At 38.1% G+C, this 20670-nt stretch overlaps 2 protein-coding genes across 2 annotated transcripts in view; one reads left to right on the forward strand and one right to left on the reverse strand.

Annotated features, from left to right (window-relative positions):
* Nucleotides 1-8882, forward strand: part of LRP2 (LDL receptor related protein 2) — a gene marked incomplete at both ends in the record, with an annotated part of 116877 nt that extends 107995 nt beyond the window's left edge. The window contains 8 exons of the mRNA XM_082285402.1: nucleotides 948-1038; nucleotides 1611-1678; nucleotides 1837-1957; nucleotides 4524-4653; nucleotides 6621-6740; nucleotides 6836-6943; nucleotides 8197-8268; nucleotides 8721-8882. Coding sequence (XP_082141528.1) covers nucleotides 948-1038; nucleotides 1611-1678; nucleotides 1837-1957; nucleotides 4524-4653; nucleotides 6621-6740; nucleotides 6836-6943; nucleotides 8197-8268; nucleotides 8721-8882 — 872 coding nt within the window. The remainder of the gene's footprint in view (nucleotides 1-947; nucleotides 1039-1610; nucleotides 1679-1836; nucleotides 1958-4523; nucleotides 4654-6620; nucleotides 6741-6835; nucleotides 6944-8196; nucleotides 8269-8720) is intronic.
* Nucleotides 8883-12520: 3638 nt separating this feature from the next.
* DHRS9 (dehydrogenase/reductase 9) lies at nucleotides 12521-20440 on the reverse strand (the record flags this gene model as incomplete). Its single annotated transcript, XM_082285591.1, has 6 exons — nucleotides 12521-12771; nucleotides 13609-13772; nucleotides 14994-15252; nucleotides 17097-17427; nucleotides 20120-20153; nucleotides 20424-20440. 6 exons carry the CDS (start codon nucleotides 20438-20440, stop codon nucleotides 12521-12523), a joined length of 1056 nt encoding a protein of 351 aa, XP_082141717.1.
* Nucleotides 20441-20670: the final 230 nt, after the last annotated feature.

The raw sequence follows: 20670 nt of genomic DNA on the forward strand, positions 1-20670 counted from the left end.
TGCTGCTTATTGCTCTGGGGACACTGAATTTGATATTTGCTGAAACTGCTTTACATAAAATGTTTGGGAATTAAGAAAACTGTGTAGTCACTTGTGCAGTGACCAAACATAGCCTTTGTACGTACATTTAATTTATTTGGCCCTTTGCTCATATTGCAGCTACTGAGAAACAGCCTGTAGAACCTCTGCATTTCCTGTTTTTGTACCCCATTGACTTGAAGGGAGTTTTACCTGTAAGAAACATTGTAGCTACACACTTCCTGTACCTCTGGGTGATTACAATTTTGTGACAAAAGTACTATGATCTGACTCATCTGTGTAAGATGGACTGTCAAAGTCCATCCTCAATCTATAGCCTATAATAGTGACTCAGGTCCAGGGCTTTTCCTCTGTTAAGTACACTTTTCTGACAGCATATCCTGAGCTCTTACTGAGGGCTAGTATGATTTTTTTTCCCACTTGATTCAGCATTCAAATAATGCTCCTCCTATATGTGCATTTCCATGCATTGCTTTTCTTCATAAGTGAATGCACTCCAGTTTGGCCTTCTCCGTGCAACTTCCTGCTGCTAGAATGGAAGAGTCTGGGCAAAAGAGAGAAGGCATTGCTGCTTTCTGAATAGAGAGGTTTGAAGGGTGGTGTTGGTCTGTATTGCATGAACAAAAGAGAGTGAGCAGACATACAGCTCTTGAGCTGACTATGCCTAGACTCTACTAAGTCATTATGTTCTGAGAACAGGTTTTGCTTCAATTAATTTAAGCTGATTTGGCAGAAAAAAATTGACACAAGAGCAACAAGCACATGTGCTATCAAAACCAAAAATTCTGAAAAGTAGCCTGTGAGTTTGCATATGCAAGATCTATAGAGACAAAGAAAATGCATTATTGGTATTATTTAGTTTGTTGAGGATATCTTGATAATGCCTATATGGCTTTTGAATTTTGCAGCTATTGAATCCCCTCCCACAATGCCACCAGCTTGCAGGTGCATGAATGGAGGAACATGCTATATAGATGAAAGCAGTCTTCCCAAATGCAAGTAAGTCAGTATGTTTTTAGGGTAGTTCTGGCTCAGACTGTGCTGATTTAGTCTCACGAAACAATTAAACTCTTTGAAATCTGTTGGAAACACTTCAGAAGGTGTCATACATCTGCAGTAGCATTTTTACAACAACTACGGAAAAACACATGCATAAAAATATCAGCAAATAAGTAATGTAAATGCATCAGTTTGGGGAAGAAAAACCCCAAACAAGCACCAAAACCAAAAACCCAGAAAGGCAAACCTCTGAAGAGTCTAATAAAATGCTATACCCAAAAATTGTAACAATGGAAAAGTAACTCTCAATAAATGTTGCTTGGAACAGCCAACAGGTGTCACCAATGCTCCACTGAAAACAGACCTTCTGACTCAGCAATTTTGATTTTCACTTTTAATTCTCTGAATATAGCAGACACACTATATTTACATACAGTCAGTGAAATATATTATTACTGTTCATGGAGTTAACATTTATGGGTTTTAGGTAAACACTACAGAATATAATAATAAAGCTGAGATTCTAAACTTCCTAAAAGCCATTCAGTGAGCTGTCCTTCTTACATTTACAGATGTTCTTATGGATACACTGGGAATTATTGTGAAATAGGATTGTCAAAAGGAGTCCCTCCTGGAACAAGTAAGCTTCAAGTATATATTGCACTTGACATTTGAGCTAAAGAACATGTAATACCTCACCATGACACCTGTTCAGGGTCAGGCTTCTAATTCTCTGGGCTCTTTTTTGCACTGAACTATGCTTGCTTGAACGTTTTCTTATTCTTCTGTCTTTGGCAGCAGCAGTAGCAGTGTTGCTGACAGTCATACTAATCATAATAATTGGAGTGTTAGTGGTTGGAGGCTTTTTTAACTACAGACGAACAGGCTCCCTTCTACCAGCGCTTCCCAAGCTACCAAGGTATGTTTTGAAGGCTTTCAGAGCGGGAATGTAATGAACTGCAAATGCGTAATTGTTTCTAAATATTTCTGGAAAATCAATTTTTTTTTTTGTTGTGTGCCCGTTCTGGTGGAATATGGAAAGTGAAGTGTTGCAGCAGCTCCAGTGAATTTTTCATTCCAAGCAATACCATGGCTGATCATTATTGTGTAGCAAAGGATGATTGTAAAACCCTTTGACATTCTAAATTAGCTTTTAAATAATGAGCAATATAGAAGACTGTTTACCAGATCTGAAGCTGCATATTCGGTTCAGAAAGATACAAAAGATCATAGTTAAATGTTTTAGTTTTTTATAAAACTTTGACATGAGATGATTTGAAGAGATCTTTTAACATGGAAAGGCTGAGCTCATCTGCAATGCTGTATTCATCTGGTAATAAATATGGCATGTATGTAGTGAACTTCTGGTTCCAATGCCGGAGACAATGACTACACTGCTGACAGTCATACTGTCCAGTGAAAACCAGCTTTGTGGAATGTCATCAAAAATATTTGATGTCTTAAATCAAGGGAAGATGAAGAAAATATATTTGAAATTATTTAAATTAATTTTTTAAAAGGATATCAGAATATGATGCTTTGAATTTTTTTTATCTTTAAGCAAATTATGTGTTTTAAAAGGCATAAAGGCACATCTTCATAGTTCTTGCACCAGTTTCCCAGTAATGGCTCTTAAATCAATGTAATTGAATCACTGTAATCAGTAATGTGGATGAAGCTATAACTGCTTCCTCACTGGAGGATTACACTAAGCTAATGACACTGAGTGAGCCCAGATGAAGACCACCAAGATGATTAGAGGGATGGAGCAACTCTCCTGCACAGAAAGGCTGAGAGAATTGGGTTTGTTCAGCCTGGAAAAGAGAAGGTTTAGGGGTGACCTAATGGCGGTTTTCCAGTAGGTGAAGGGAGTCTACAAGGAAGATGGGGAGAGACTTTTTACAAGGGTGCATAATGGCAGAACAGGGGGAGAATGGATTCAAACTGAAACAGAGTAAGTTTAGATTAGATATTAAGAATTAATACTTTGTGAGTCTGGTGAGACAGTAGAACAGGTTGCCCAGCGAAATCGTGGATGCCCCATCCTGGCATTGTTCAAGACTGGGTTGGAAGGAGCTCTGAGCAACCTGGTCACCTGGAAGGTGTCCTTGCCAATGGCAGGGAGGTTGAAACTAGATGATCTTTAAGGTCCCTTCCAGCCCAAACCATTCTATGATGCTGTGATTCTAATCCCATTTATTCATGAGTTGATGTAGTCAAATTGGGGCAAAATATTTTTGCAGGTAAATTCTGAAGGACAGAGAGATTTTAAGAGATCTCCAAGCTACTCACTGAAATTCCATGTTTCCTGCTTTTTTGAATGGAAACTTTCTGCATTGTCAGATAGTGAATAAGCTGCAATTTTAATGTGTTGACTTGATCTTTACTGTTCAACAATGCTTCCCACATAAATTATGAGACTACGTGAAAAGGAGATGTCAGGTTTTTGTCTGTGAGGCTTGATTTGCATTTATTTCTGCCATGAATATGTCTTAGTGCTACCATTGCTCAATCCCTCTTTAAACTGTGAACTCATACCTTTGCAGTGGAGTTATCTCAAGCTATAGCTTAGCTTTTGCCTGTAATATGGGACTTGTCCATGTACAGGAATCATAACTAAGATTTACCTTTTTAAAATTGAATCAGGTGGTGCCTACAGGGCCGACTGGTAATGTGTGTACACAACGCACCAGCCATAGGAAAGAATTCCAGCACAAGCCAGCTCCAGTGAGGACATACAAATGGCAGTGCTTCTGCCTTCCTTCACATTAGGCAAATTTGACAAACTGAAACCAGAGGTTAACTGTGGAGCATTTTGGAGTTAGATGCTTTGGGGGGGGGGGGGAGTTACATGCTCAGATTTCTGTGTGGGAATGTCCTGTATTTGGTTACTGATTTCTATCTTTCACTCCTCTTATTATTTTGAGCCCAACAGTGTGCTTTCAGACCATTTCCAATATTTTTCATGAATATCTAGTGTGCACTTGTGGTTGTCATAAATCTATACACAGATTGAACATTTACTTGTACGAAAACAGTGTCTTGTAGGTATCTTCATGATTTGCATGCATAAATCTTCAGTATAGGTGTTGGTGGAATTATATTGTCAATTTCAGATGCATGTTTTAAAAATCAGTTTCAATGAATTTGAAAAACTGAGTGGATTCATGCATTTGTCTTTAAATCAACACTGAAGAGTGGTCAAAATGCAGGTAAATTTTGGGGAATTGTAATTCACTGAAATAATTTGACATCATCATGAGCACACAAAGGTAGTTCAGATGATTCTGAATGGGCTAACTTAGGTTAAAATACTTGTTGAACTAATAAAGAAATACAACTTCTGGTGCCCTCACTAGCTTGCGAAAATTCAAAGTGATAATTATGCTTAGAAGAACAAGTGAAAAAACCTGTATTATAAACTCTCTGTATAATCTCTTCTACTTTATTTTTCTTTTTGTTTGTTTGTTTGGGGTTTTTTGTAGTTTAAGCAGTCTTGTAAAATCTAGTGAAAATGGCAATGGAGTAACTTTCCGATCTGGAGCAGATGTGACTATGGACATAGGAGTCTCTGGCTTTGGAGGAGATTCTGCTATAGACAGAGCAATGCAAATGGTAAGACTTAGTTCTCAAATAATTTTTAAAATTGTGTTCTTTTAATGTAATTGTTAGCTGATAGAAGGGAGCCTTTTATCTACAAAATTACAGTGAGATGATAAATGTGTTCTAGAAAAAGAAGTGAACAATGATTGATAGTTTCCTGAAATAGCTTTTTGTAATTTGAAGGTAAGGACAAATATGGGATGTTCTTTAAAATAATGTGACTTTTTACAAGATTTATATAGTAGAAATTAAGTCAATTACCCCCTTTCCTCTTTCAGCATATTCATGAAATATAAAGGGAATGAGTTGACAAATAACAGCATTGTAACAGGGAATTTTTTTAGGACCTTTGTGTTCCATAGAACAATTTAAAATGTGTGGTTTTCAAAACCAGATGGTATGTTAGAGAATTCAGAGGTAAAACTCAAGCCTAACCACAGGATTCACTATTTTGCGCAACACAGTATAGATTTGACAATTTCTTAATTTATCTTAAAAAGTCATGTTTTAATAATTATGGGGACATCATAAAGCTAACTCTACTTCATCCAGGTCTTGTTATGCACATCTGAGAAATAGCAGATCCCTGTGTTTTCTATACTATATAGACGTTCCATGGGAAATATATTCCCGTTTACCCCAAGAAGTACAATGTACAAATTATTTTTACTTGTAGGAAGCAGATCATGGGTACGTTTGAATCGTAAGCACTTGCTGCCCAGTATAAACTGATGGTGAATGGATATGAAATGAAACAGCTAGAGAAGATAAGCTCCTAATATAAATAAATGGCCTTTGCCTAGATGAAGAAACACAGTCTTTGTTAAAACTGGGCAGCTTGTGTAACAAAACACCCATATGAACATTTCGGTAAATACTGGGAAAATAGCTTTAGGCTTGTATATTACCCCAAATCTTTTTCATGCACAAAGAACTTGACCGTACTTGGCATTTTCTGGCCTAACATTGACATGCTGAGGTTCAAGCAATGCAGTTTATACATTGCCAATAGCAGACCTAGATCCAGGCTATTTTTACTTATGTGGTGTTAGTTTTCCCTGTGTTTTCAGAGTATAAACAAAAAATTGTTATATTCACTTGGAAAGAATTCAAAGGGTTTGGAGTACAGCAGTGAAGAACTGTGGGATGTGCCTCCTAAAATTTTAACATCATATATGCATGAGTAGAGGTTAGAGGGATATTTTTCAATGGGGCTATTCTTAGCCAAGCTAGTTTGAGGGAGCTGACAAGAGTTTCCTGTGTTACAAAAAGCTGTGTTCTGGTAGCACAAAGCATGAATCCATGTGGTATGGAGTGGTTTGTGAAAATGAGGCAGGTTTAAGGAACTAGCTGCTGTACTATTCCTGTGCTATTCCCTGCTAGTTCTGTGATGAGGCTGTGTCAAAGAGAAGGACAAGTGAGTCTGGGTGGGGTTCTGTTTTCATTATCCTTCTACCTGATGTAACTCATCTCACATAAGTAAGGGGACATACTGCACTTCCTGCTTTGTCTCAAAAAACATAGCAATCTCCTTGCTGGGACAAAATGAGTGAATCCCATTCTTTTATGTATCAGCTACTGCTTATTAAGTTGTATGTCATTTTGAGGTCTCTAAATTAAAATATTTATTTGGAGATTATTCTTCCTTTGATATCTCTTGCCTGTTGAAGATATGATTTGTGAAAGTTGTCTTTCCTCATCATAAAATACTTTGGGTCAAGTACTGAAATGTGTGTGAGGGGTTTTGTCCTGCTAGGAAATGGGGTAATATTGGAACAATCAGTAGTCCAGGCTGCTAAGTCAGGGAGTAAAAGTAAACTGATGTTAAGATTTTAACATACACTAGGTTTTGTCTAAGCCTGTGTGAAAGTAAACATGTGTTGTTCCCCAAGATGAAGAGTTTGACTACATGTAATTCCTAGGAGTATGGAGGTGTTTATTGCACTGCAATTATTGCTGGGTTTTTTTTCCCTCCATAGAATGAAAACTTTGCAGTGGAGTCAGGGAAACAGCCAATCACATTTGAAAACCCAATGTATACAACCAGAGATGGTGGAACCAGCACAGCTGGTGCAGTTACAGTCGTTCGGCCAACACTTGTAAGATAAATTTAAGCTTGACTTTCACCTTTCGTTTTCCCTTTTGACCACCTTTTCTTGTTTGAAGAATTTTGATTTTCTTTCTTCTCCTACAGGTAGCAGCAGCTGGCAGTGAGGAAAATGAAAATTTTGAAAATCCTGTGTATTCCTCTGGGATATCTACTAGCCCAAAGGAAACCCCTCAGAGTACAGATGTACCTCAGGTAGGAAACAGAAATGCTCTAAGGCTGCTTGTTTTCTGCTCCAGATCAGAAAAATGGAATTGTTAGGGAAGCTGCAGTACAGTTTCAATTCTCTTTAAATAATGCCATGGACTTGGCACATCACCTGCATCAAGTCCAGCTAACTGGACCATATTTACAAGATTTACTGTAGCCAGTCAGCAACAGTTTGATAAGAGAAAAGCAGCACAAGCACAGAGTTACTTAAGGCACACAATAAGGATCTATTTGGATTAAACCCCCTCTTCTTCCTGGCCCACCTAGTTATTTTGAAGTGAACAGAGAGTTTCTTTTCACTGGTTGTTGTACTTCATTTTGAGGGCAGGTACTAATCTGAAAATTGTCATGTAACTGCTGTAAATTATCACTGCTCCCCAGCAGAAATTATTATAACTAAGGCTTTGCTTCAGACTTTTAACAATTATTTGTAAACCCTTAATGAATTATACCTTGATAGAAGCAGCAGAGTGTGTGGGGTTTTTTAGTTTGCTTTCCCCCCTATGAAATAGGAGAAGAAAACACAAGAAACACAAGAAGTTTTGTTTAAAACAGTGAAAGCCCAGGGGGTTGTGATATGAAAAATTGAAATAAGATGTTTAGTCAGTGTACTATCCTGACTTTTTTCTCATTTATTTGTAATTTTATCCATATTTAAAAGAACTAGCAAAGATCTTTAAGACATTTAAGACCTTTAAGACATTGTTCTGTATGTTCTTGCAGAACATTTTAACAATCAAGATCAAAATATTGCCTCATCTAGATTACTAATGATTCATGGAAGACACATTTTTATATCTTAAAATCCATCTGAATGAGCTGATGGTGGCTTATGTACAGGACTGTTTTCATACATTTTTCACTAAAAGTGCCTCTGATGGGCTTTGAAATGACAGCTCTGTCAACCTATTGTAGTTTCATGTCCCTCAATAATTTCTCTTGTGTTGTTTTCGAGACAGTTTTTTACTCTTTGATGTACTTGTCTGGAATGACAGGCTTCCATGAAGTAATTTAGTAATTTTGATTGCCTAGCCTTGTATGAGTACTTCTTTAGGTGAAATAACTTGTTTATCTAGCAAAAAAGAAATTTGGGTTCCATGCTTAGAATTACAACATAGGGATCTAAGAACATCCATCTAAAATCACTGCAGTAGCAGTCAATGCAAGACATTGTAATGGCAGTTTCTAGAGAAGTTTTGAGAAAAATGTATAGAGTTCTAATAATTTTTATGTTTCAGGAATCAAAGTGGAGTTTCTTCAAGAGAAAAAAGAAACAAAACACTAATTTTGAAAACCCAATATATGCCGAGGTATTGTTTATATTATATAATTCTATTTTTTAGCTAATGTACTACTGGACTTTGTTCTTGCTTTCATAGGATAAAGATTATTAGTAGATTATGCTGCTATGTGAAACAGCACAGAAATTCCAGTCCAGGTTAGGAAGTGGTTGTGAGAGGTTACCAAAAGTCATGCACACTGAGGTGTTGAGCAGACTCAGCTGAGGCGGCACAGCTCCTCCTGACATTAAGTATTAAAGTAGAAGTTCCAGTGTATGGAGTAAGTTTCTAGTATTGTTTTTACTCAGCTGTACTATCTGAAGTGAAATTAGGTATTTAATTTTGTTACAGGTGGTGATTTGCAGAAATAATTTACACCATGACATTTCACTTTAGGAATATTTATTCAATGTTTCTGAAAGTTAATGTTGGAAGTATGGCGTGTTAGAATGTAAGGTTTGATTTTACGACTATTGTTTCAGATGGAAAAGGAACAGCAACAGGACACAGAAAATGTCCCTACCCGTTCTCCTTCACTGCCTCCCAAGATTATTCTGAAGAGAGACCAACCACTAGCTTACACGGCAACAGAGGATACATTTAAAGACACTGCCAATCTTGTTAAAGAGGACTCTGTGGTATAGCTAGGTAACTCATTTAGGGAAAATTAGACACATCCATTTGCACATATATTTTTTATAAACAGAAGAGTAAGGTTCACATTCAAATGCTTTATAAAAATATATACATTTCTAAGCCAGTGGCTGGAGATGTACATTGAAACTATGCCTTGTTTTTTGACAAATGCCAATTTCTATTTTTATGAACAAATATCCTGATGTACTATATGTATATCTTTGCACTGAAGCTGTCTGAAAGTAATGTTATAAATATATTGTACATTTGTAAATTTTTCTAAGATTATCTTGTTCAGTGATGTTGCTAGTAGAAAATTGTATGGAATTTGCCATATATTTAGGGCTAAGTTAATTCTATAAATGCCTAAAACTAAAAAAAAGAACCAAACAAGGCAAATATAGGAACTTTACTGATTTACAGGGTCTTTAGAGTATCTCTTTTATAACAGCACCTTTTAAAACTTCTACTGGTGCTCTGGGCATATTTGCCACCTATTTTATATACTACTGTATATAAAAATGGGTGCCTCTTTATCTTGTGTTAAACAAAACGTGAAAGAGTCAGTGCAGGGTTATTATGCTGAATAGTTACCTGTACAAAATGCTGTTCTTACAATATTTTAACTGCCTGAGACAATTTCCTCTCAATCTATAAGATACATACTTTTCCTCTAGGTTCCAATTTACACAATTCCATTAATAGTGTTCCTATAAAGACTGGATATATTTAGATTTTAGTGCCACAGCTACTTAATGAGCTTTTCTCTTGCTCATCAATAGAATACCTCTCTTCTTGGCTAGAGTCAAGATATAAGATACATACTTTTCCTCTAGGTTTCAATTTACACAATTCCATTAATAGTGTTCCTATAAAGACTGGATATATTTAGATTTTAGTGCCACAGCTACTTAATGAGCTTTTCTCTTGCTCATCAATAGAATACCTCTCTTCTTGGCTATAGTCTCTGGAAGTAATTTGTACTATGAAGTAGCTATGTTTCTATAAGAGCTTATTTTCAAACAGCAAAATATGAAAGATATTGGTTCATTTCAGAAATTCTTCAGGTTTTTTTTAATGTGAAAATTTAATTTTATTTACTATTTATTTCCTGAGGTGGATATTAATAGAAAGGGAAACAATTTCTACTAACGAAGTCTTTGTAGTTATCTGGTTGTTCCTATAACCTCCCATCAGAATGTACTGTTGATCTTTATTAGCTCTTCTATTAACTAGCCAAGATAGTTTCCACAACATGAACTGTTTGAGAAAACTTTGATTACAGGAACATGTTCTTCAACATTCCTAGCTTAGCTACTCATATAAAAGATTCCTGAAGTTATAATCATTGAGACTTTTGCTATTTGATTGTTTTATATCTAAATTTTCAAAATATATACTATTTCTAATTAGAATGCTTGTAATTACTTTGTAACAGACTGATTAGAAAAGACTACTGGAAAATGATGCTGCTGAATAAGTCTAATAAACATATTATTTTATCACATTCCTATTCCATATTTTGTGTCAAGACTCTATGTACTTTTTTCAGTTGTGGAGATTTCAGTGCACTCTGAGATGAAAACAGCAGTGCTTTAGATAAAGTCAAATAATAGTGCTTACTGCTTCACACAACTGTCTAAAGTTCTTAATGTAAGATGTTGTCTTGATACTGATGATGTAAGTGTGAAAACTGCCCCATTATACACATTCAATAAACTAGCCCTTGGATCAGGAAATTCTTACTATTGAGAGACTGACAATCAAGGTAGTGTGGACATAAGTGATTAAAACATTATTTCAATTAACTTTCATATCTGGTATCAGAATTTGATGCTTTTATTTTTTTTAATTTAAGCTCATTTTGTGTTTTTTTAAAAGCATTTTTTTCTGAGTGCATTAATTTAAAAGCATTTTCTCTGAGTGCAGAAAATTCCTTAGAGTCTGCAACACAGCAGACACATCTGTAAGAATTTCTTTGAGATACAGGGCGCTGTTCTTAAGGAAGGGTTTCCAAGGTTTTTTAAAGGGAGAAGGCAGATCTGACACTTCCAAAAGACTTGCCTGCAGTTGCATACCACGAGAAAAAGTAGCATCAGTTTTGGGAATAGTCTTTGTCAACTAAAAGATTTGGAACCAGTGTTGGAAGAAACTGCTAATATGTCATCCATGTATCAGAAATGCATATTTTTCCCCCTGTAATAATTTTAACTTTTAAGATATGGAAGAAAAAAGTCCCTGGGTTACTCTGTAGATAGGTAGTAGGTAGCTTTGGTTGCTTAGTGTATCTGATGGTGAAGGATTCCTAAGCTTCAACTGGGACTTCTCTCAGTAGCACAGTGTACCCTTCTGAGTATGTAAAATTTAGGTTTTGGTACTTTATACAAAATAGGTTTTAGATTATACTCCAAACTTCATTTTTCACTTGTATTCTTTTTTCCTTATCAGGACAGTCCCTGCTTGGATTCTTAAATTTTGGACTCATTCTATTTCAAAGAAAGCTGATCTTTAGAGATCTTAGCAACTGTCTGTAATCTGCAACTATAGGGCTGAGAAATTATACCATTAAGTTTTTCATGTACGTTCTCTTTAGAGCTGTCAGGCCAGATAGAAAGATTTCTCTCTCTGCAGGTATTTGCTGTGAAATGTAGTAAAATAAATTTATTCTTGAAGCCATTTACAAGAGAATAGAACTTCAACTAAATACTTAAAGGTTACTAACGCTGTTTACATTCTGTTCTTTTTTCACCCATTACAAACACGCACACGCCCTCTCACATACAGTGGTGAAACTTCTAACGTTTGGAGTTCTGACCTGCACATGGTATCTTTTTAAACTTAATTGAATTGAACATTAATGATTAATCACCAGCATAGTACTTTAGCAAATAAAACCTTTACCCCTTCAATTTTAATATCTCTCGGAACACCAGTTTGTGAGCCTCTCGCCAACAGCCTAAGAGATAGAAATAGTGTACAAGAGGCACAGTAACCTCAAGTAATGTTTTACCATTCTGAACACACTCTGTACAACTGGAAGAATTTACTATAGCATACACTAATGACCTACTCCATCTGATAAGTGAAATAATAATCCTTTTAACTTGCAAAACACACTGAGGATGAAAGAAATGTAAATGCATATTGGTTTTAGTATTTTCCCCATAAACTATACTAATATTAGAAAGAAAGTTAAAATATGCATTTCAATACTCTGTTTGCATAGTACAGTGGAGTTTTGATTTTCCCTAGAATTGCATATCTGTAAAATTGCTTGTGTTTTTTTTCTGCTGAGTTGAATAATCAGGTGGTCAGATACTATAATTGTAATTTCTGGAATATGCTGCAATAGTTGGACTTTTATTATTTGAATTCATGTCTTGTGTGAATAGTATTAACTAGCTTTTTAGCTGAATATTTTATGAATACAGATCCTATAGAGGTATCATTTCTGAGCAGCAGCCTTCAAAAACATGCTGGATTTACAAGCCTACCTGCGAACTCAGAATTTCAGGTATGGTGGGGTGAGGGATGGAGAAGGTGTCTTCTGAAAAGAATTTAAACAGTTTAGTAACTAGTAAAGAAGAGGACATCTAGTTTTGATAGGATAAATATTTATTTCAGCAGAGCTGATACTGTTTCAATACTAGACATTAATTAGAACTCCATGAGCTGATCTCCTGCTGTCAGCTGGAACTGGAAATGTAATATGCAACAGCATGTCAGACAAACAGCTTGGGGCATAGGAGAGAAACAGCCAGAAGAACTTTGCATCCCATCCAGCTCTGTATCGTGTCCTGGGGTACTTTGCTATCAGGGCATGTTCCATACATTTTATGACATTAGAAATATCATAGTCACACAGTCTTTCCACTGATGATCTTTGGGCTTTTATATCTGTAAACAAAAAAATAAACTTGAAAGCATTTATATGCAACATCTCTGTGAGAGTGTTCTTTATATCCAAAGGTTTGGCTACAGCTTCAGGCTTGCTTTAAACTACTGTCTCAAATGCTGAGAGCAGTATAGCTACAGCAAAGCAGAGACCATAAAGACTGCAACCCACCCAGAATACAAGCCCAATAAGCAAAAACCTCCCCGGCCCATGTTGTAAGCCAGATATTCTGTACAGTATAGGTTGTGTCATACTGCACTAACTTTTCAGATATCACTAAGCCATAAATGTAGCATATGGTCACAGCAGCTCATTCCCACTGGGTATTGTACCTCTAAATATTGAGGGGCTAAGAAAGGTAGCATGACCTCATATCTCACCAATCTCATGTGTGAACTAATAGCTCAGGCATCATCTAACAGACGCGTAGTTAAGAACAGTCAGTGATGGGTCCTTAATGAGCATTAATGATGTCCAGTAAATGTTCACAGAATCACAGATAGGTTGAGGTTGAAAGGGACCTCTGGCACCAAGTCCCACTACTTAAGCTGGGTCACCTAGACCAGGTTGCCCAGGACATGTCCAGATGGCTTTTGAATATCTCCAAAGATGGGGATTCCACAACCACCCTGGGCAACCTGTGCCAGTCCTCACTCACCCTCACACTGAAGTGTTCAGCAGGAGCATCCTGCGCTTCAGTGTGTACCCATTGCCTTGAATCCTATCCCTGGACAACACTAAAACCAGCTAGGCTCTGTTGTCTTTACAGCCTCAATTCAAGTATTTATATGTGCTGATAATATCCCCCATGAGTTTTCATACAGTCATTTTCTACTTACATTCAACTAAGTATTTTTCTCCATAGGAGTCCCTGATCTCAGGAGTCAGTCTGTTCCAAAGTTTGAAGACGTATTTCTCAATGATATCTGAATTAACTACTTCTGCCTTAAAGAAACCATGCTCAACAGTGCTTACTTTCACTCCAAAATGCTGCATCTCTATCCTAGAAGACAAAAGACCCAATAATCTCCTTGACCATCCAGTAATGGCATAACTATGAATCATAAGTAAGTTGAAAATCTGTCACACAAATATTTGAGACTTAGATTCTTATCTTCATATATCAGAATTATTTTGAGATGTTCAAATTAGCTTCATAGCAGTGTATGTGTAGTGTAAAAGCAGAGCAGACAACTGAGGAAAAAAAAGCAGTGTCAAGTAGATTCACAGCTCTCTGTGTGGTTTATGTTGGACTCATGCAAAGGATGCAACAGCCAGGTGCATCTTAGTCATGCATTATCATAATAAAACTTTTGACTATTTCATATACTGTTGCATCATTTTAGTTCACAGCAAGAGCAGATCATTAAAGTGTCTGAGAAAAAGTAAAAGTGAAAAAAAATTTCATTTGGATTAGAATTTTTTTCTTTATCCTATGGTTAAATGATTAAATGTTAATGCAGTAAAGGTTAGTGTGTTTCTTCTTAGTGTATGTACTCTATGTACTTTCGAGTTGCAGTACAACTCCTTTGGGGTAAAAATGGCATCTTTGTTTTGCTGGACGGGTCAAGAGACTCAGGCAGGTATGTTCTACAGTGTGCAAAGGAATGGACCACATGTACGTTAGCCATTAATTTCTATTTCTTTGGGGTATAGGCTTTCTTTAAATAAGTACTCATAACTGTTTAAAACCAGCTTTCCTAGCCATTCTGACTTGTGAAGACTTAACTCACTGGGCTGGGCCTTAGCTTTCTAGAAACAGTACAGTACAGTACAACTGGTTTCAGCAAAGGGTGCTCAGCTTTATCTTCTGAAGTTACAAGTACCTCTGGTAATGTGGTTGCTGTCTGGAATTACCCAGCTCAGATTGTTGTGGAGAATTAGAGCAAAATATTCAGGCAAGTACAACTTGCCCAAGACACTGGATGTCTGGCCAGGCTATGTTGTTGATTTGCTTTCATGTATGCAGTGGATTCACATGCCTGAAATCTGCACACTAACAACTTGTCTAGGATATGAAAATTTTCAAAGTGCAGGTCCTTGCTGGGTCTGTCCATAGTACTGGAGACTGAAATCCTGAAAAAGTGACCAGTCCTCTTATTTTCCTTTTCCCCTTTAGGCAAGATTTCCAGAGAGGAATCAAGATGGGCAAACATACAGTCACCCTTCCTCAGCACATCTGGAATCTGTTCTTGGATTCATGCATGTATTTCTGGCTACTCACCGTAAGGTGTCAGAAAAAGCTTCCATGCCCCATTTGGACAGACTGTAGCCACCCCCTACAAAAGCCATGAGGCCTTTGGCATTAATTAGATTGGTGACTCTTCCCTCAGCTTTTTTCAGAAGTGGCAGAAGCTTGAGTGTGATTTCAATCAATCCCAGCAGGCTAACATCCAGGACTGAATGGAAGTCTTCAATCCTCAGCCAATCGGTGGGTCCTACAGGTGCTGTTCCTTCAGCATTGCTCACCAAGCCAAAAAGCCCTAGGAGGATTGCAAAACCATTTATTTCAGTATATGGCAATATCTTATCCTGGAGTATCATGTGTGCATTGGGAACCAAGGACACAGTCTGCAAAAACTTCAAGGAGATGAATACAGTTATCTGGTATTTGCTTGGATGATCTACATTGTACACCTGGTATAATTTGCTGAAGAGCGTGGGTAAAGTATTAATGGAAAACTATTTTGTTTGGAGATGTGGGCCACCATTTGTTGCAGTGGGGATACTGCAACATGCATATATCAAACCAGGAGTCCCGTGGAAAGGAAATATATATGGACAGACAGATTCTTGATAGCTGTTTCAGAGATGTTTATTTCACCAGTCGCATGGCCGGAGCTCTGCCCAGGAACTGTTCCAGTCACCGGACCAAGGGTCCTTCTGCCCGCGCAGGGAACACAAACCAACCCATGGGAACGAGGCTGAGCAGGGGCAGGGAAACCCCGTGTCTGTGCCCTCAGGGCCCCTCTGCCAGGGCTACACGGCGAGGGAGGAGACCCCAACAATGCTGGGCTTTATTATTCAGATCTGCTCAAGTATGTAGGCTCCTAGTATGCACTTGTATTCTCGTGAAAATCAGATAGTCTGCATAGAAGCGGAGAGACTGATTTTTCTGGTTTTGGGTCTAAAGGTCTGAACCAAATGTGTGGCATTAGTCAATGCTTCTAAAGATACTAGCCTAGTCCTGTGTATTGATAATACCACTTTACTACCTTTATAATTTACTTGAGGAACTTTAGATAAATAGTGACGTTTCCAACAGTTTGCTGAGGACAGCCTGTGCCTGAGGGGAGAGGCTGAAAGTCCAGCACTCAGCCTCCATAAAGAGTCTCACACACTGAGGCGAAAGCATTACTAGTGGTTATCCTGGCTGAGAATGTGTGACCTTCTACAAGCTGGGAGCAAGAGCCTGCTGGAGGAGGTAAGTGATAATAATTTTTTTAAACTTGCTCTCAGTCTCTGCATTGGTCTGGAATACTCATGATGGTCTGGAAGAATGATCTGGAATACTCATGATGAGGCCAAAAGCCTTTTACAAGCTTTGAGGAGAAAGTCCTACTGGTAGAAGATAACACGTTTTACTGTTTTAGGTACCGAATTAATTAATAAGCCTGTTGGATATTTGGTATAACTGTGTTTTACAACTGGTAGCTACAGTGCTGTGGTGCCCTTTGGTAGCCTTTAGTTTGAGCTATCAGTGCTGATACATGTGTATTGCCACAGTTGAAATACATTTACCATGCAGATCTTTTTAGCACCCTTTGCCAAACCCATCACTGAAGTCTCATAGGTATCCAAGGGTAGCCTCTTTTTTACAGGAGTGCTCAGAGGGGTATGACAGTGGGTAGTGAGAGCTACCTATGCAACAACTCCAAGAAAACTGGCTGAAATTGCAGGTGTTTAACTGTTACAGTCAGTGCAATTGTTGTGTACAATGCAAATGTCAGACTTATTCAGGCATGCAAAAATATAATCTTCTGTTTACTAGAGGAGGGCTGCAGAGGCCCTGAATTAACTATTTTTAATTGAGTGGGCTGAATTTGTCAAGAGAATTTTCTGGTACCAGTTAGTACCTTCCTTCCACTGACATTCTTCAGCTACACCAAAAAGAGTTTAAAAAAAACACCTGGGAATGATCTGGTTTTTAACAGAGTGAGCAAGTGGAGTTTTAGGCACCTTTCACCCGTTGGTGAAAGCAATGGAAAGCATTTCATCAGTAACATTGAAAATGCCTCTGCAGTAAGTGGAGAGGCAATGGAACTTTTAGCTAGACCAAATTTGGTTAAATTGAATCATCTTTCTGAGAAGCTGCCTTGTCACTTACCCTTGCCAGCTGTCTGTTCAGTCACAAACTCCACAGCCCTGGCAATGCTGTTGGAGTCTGCTAAGTTCAGATTCACTGTCTTCAGTGAGAGTGAAGAGCAGGACTGTAGCTGTTGGCTTCCTTTTTCTGTGGTACATGCAGCAATGACACAAAATCCCTTTTTGTCAAGCCATTTAGCCAGTGAGTTTCCAAGTCCAGTGTCACAGCCTGTTATGAAGACATGCTTTCCATTCAGGTTTCTTGCTCTGTATGTGTCTCTGATGAGCCAGTAAATGATAAGAGGAAGTATGGAAGCCAAAATTGCTATGTGCAGTAAGTCTGAAAGTGAGAGCTACAAGCAAGTAAGTTAATGATGTAGAAGTGCAATGAAACAAATGTGTTCAGCCATCCCTCCAAATTCCTGAGACACGACTCCTGTAAGGGGCTTTGTTTCTGGTTGCAGCCCTTCCAGACCACTGTATGTTAAGGGAGAGCAGGAATAGGAGCTTTGGCACAGTGCGATTGGGATCCATGAATAATATGTGCCTTGACAAAACCTTCCCTATCTTACTTTTCAATAGATTTTCACTGTTTTCAAGCTTTACTGATCAAACTTTCTAGTCAGCCCTGTCCTTTAAGGACATTTCAGACTGAAAGGATTGACCTCATCAGTTCTGAAAGTTCTTTTTTGTGGATGTTGGTCATTATTTGTGTTGATACTGGAGAAAGAAATTCCCCTGGGAAAAAGGATGATTCTCTTTGACCACTTGTATGATTCTACCCAGGCTGCTTTTCTAATCTTTAACATGGAAGCAGAGTGACCCCAAGAACAACCCCAGAGAAGTGCCAGCTGTAGCGGTGGATCTGATGATTAATTTGTTATGTCACTCATGTTGCGTGACAGTGAGTGATTTGCTCTCTGCCCCTTAGACAAGGTAGACTTTGGGGCAGTACCTGAGTCTTCTGTTACTTGTTGCCTGTTTAGCAGAAAAACACAGCACAGCAGAACACACTATATAGGAAGTGTGTTTGTATAAAGAAATGTGGAAATGCATGGAGATGTTGCCCTCAAAAACATTTAAAAAACCAAAAACCACCGAGGAAACTCAAGGTTTCCTAACTCTGTTGGGGAGGCTACTGTTTGCTTATTACAAGATGTTTTGATAAACGTAGAATGCAGTTCTTGCATCTAAATTCTTGATAATTGATTACTGGTTTTCTGTTTGTATTTTGGTTTTTACAACCTGGCTTCTGTAAGAAAAACACCTGGGATTGCTCTGGTTAGTATTAGCCACTGTGTTTATGTAGCAATAATTGGCACAGAAGTTCTGTAAGACAGAAGGCTCTAGGGGATACAGCTGAGAGGGCAGCACTGTCTGTGAAGCCTCCACTGCTCTTTTCCCTGTCAGACCCAGGCCAGTGTTACTAAGTCTGTAATTCCTAACTGCCTAATTCTTCCCATGTACTAGTGCACCTTCTCTGGTAACACAGTGACCTGAACATCACAGTAGGTTTTGCCCTGCCGGAGCTTTCTGCCACTACGTATTCTGCTAGATGATGTCATTACTGCTGGGAGGAGCCTGGGGTCGGGACCAAGAGAAACAGTCACAGGTAGTTTTCTTTCAAGAAAATCCCTGATTCTCTGAATGTACAATGTTATCCAAAATATCTTGTTTGACAATTGTGAAGTTCTACAAAAGCCAAAAAAAGCCACCTAGCTTCAATGATCATATTGATTTTGAAATAGCTGAATGGAGTGGCAAACAGTGTGTTTCCAGAGGAAATATCAGCATGATATTTCAAGAGTATTGATATATCTTCCTAAATATTGAATTTGGATTAATAATGTAGCCAGTAAATAGCTTAAGGCAAATTCTACTTTCCATCAAAACTTTTATATTTGCCTGGCAAATTGAGAACTCGTGTGGTAGAGCTCGGCTTCTCATGCCTAGGCAAGTGCCATTATAAAAGCAACTGATTTTAGAGAAAAGCAGCATGACTGCATTGATAACCCTCTAGGATCCTTAGATGACTGCAAAGTATAGCAGCCCTCTGCTTCTCTGCGTTAAGGAAGCACATAGACCCCATATTGTAGGAGGATGTCACTGATTTACTCCCACAGCAAGTTTGCTTATGCCAAAGAATTTCAGGATGGGGTGAAGTCTGGGGTCTGTGTGTGCTTTGGATTCCTTCACTCACAACTGTGCAGGCAGTGCAAAACCCCAGAAGTCAGTGCTCTGCGATGGGTAGATTGACCTGCCAGGCATGCTGAGGAAGAACTGCCAATGGGAAATTTAGGCATTTTGGCTCTTCGGAATGAGCACTCATGTAGCACTCAGTGGAAGGTTTAGATATATCAGGCAGTGCACTGAAAGATCATCCAACATCTCTCCAAAGTCACCCTGCCATAGCTACAAGCCCCCTAGTTTTCAGTTAATTGAACAAATAGGCAGGCACAGAACATCAGCTCTCTCACTCTTAGCTATTCCTGCATGTGCAGAGCTTTGCACTTTGTTTCATGGAAAAGGAATGCTTTTTTGTATGCTGTGTAAATATATCAATGTGATAATTTGGTTTGGTGGTCAAGAGATAACTTAAGATCTTTATTAATATGTCATCTGAAAAGAAACACACCTCCAAACTCTCCCACGGCATTTTGTAGAGAGATGAATGTAGTCTGGTACAGTACATTTTCAGCATGATTGTATCTTCTTTGTATGTCTTGCACTTCATATTTTTACTACAGCATCGTAAAAGCCCCAGGGAAACAAAATCCTTTAAAATCTTAGGTCACTGACCAAGTAATTGAAAATTGAAGTAAGGAAAGATTCTACATGTTGGGAAGAGCATTTCTGAGTTAGTATTTTATTCAGACCCTGTAGGTGCTAAGATAAGCAACAACTGTTAAAATTACTCTAGAAGGGAAGGGACTGCATGTTCTCTTGTCTGTGCACTACAAAACAAATGCTTAGCTCTCTTAGATATCCTGCAAATGCATATAATAGGTACTGCTCACTATAACAATAGATACGAGTTCTACTCACATTCTGGAGAGACATCTGTAAGCTCAGTCTGTACCTTCAGGTGCTCATGAGTTGCCTTCACCAGTTGTTTCCAGTGTCAGAACATAGAAACAGCCCAATTTGCTCATAAGCTGGTGCACCAAGACTCACATTTTGGTTAAAAAAAAATCTTGTAAATTCTGTGTCTGATGGTACTTTCCTGATTGACGCACATCAGCAGGGCCCCTCTCCCTGCTATTGCTAATGATTTGTGCTCTGATCTGTCTATTTTAGGAATGTACTTGGTATTAATCTTCTGACTATGCTGTATGCCTGCCTCACCTACCTATGTTGTTTAAGCATTGCTGGCTATATATAGTGATTTAAAGAGCCTGGGGGGCTGTCAGGACTCATTAAGGAGAAGTAATCTACTGATCGGTGCTTTGTCTTGAAACCAGCAGGAGTCTTTCTGCTGATTTAATAGAGCTTGCTTCATACCTCCCTCTTTTCTCTTGTGAGCGAGTTATTGTTGATGTTACTTAATCTTTTAAGATACCTCTTCATGTATGAAAACTTTCAGGGATGAAGTTATT

The sequence above is a fragment of the Coloeus monedula genome (assembly GCF_965178545.1).
Source record: "Coloeus monedula genome assembly, chromosome: 7".
In the NCBI taxonomy this organism is placed as follows: domain Eukaryota; kingdom Metazoa; phylum Chordata; class Aves; order Passeriformes; family Corvidae; genus Coloeus; species Coloeus monedula.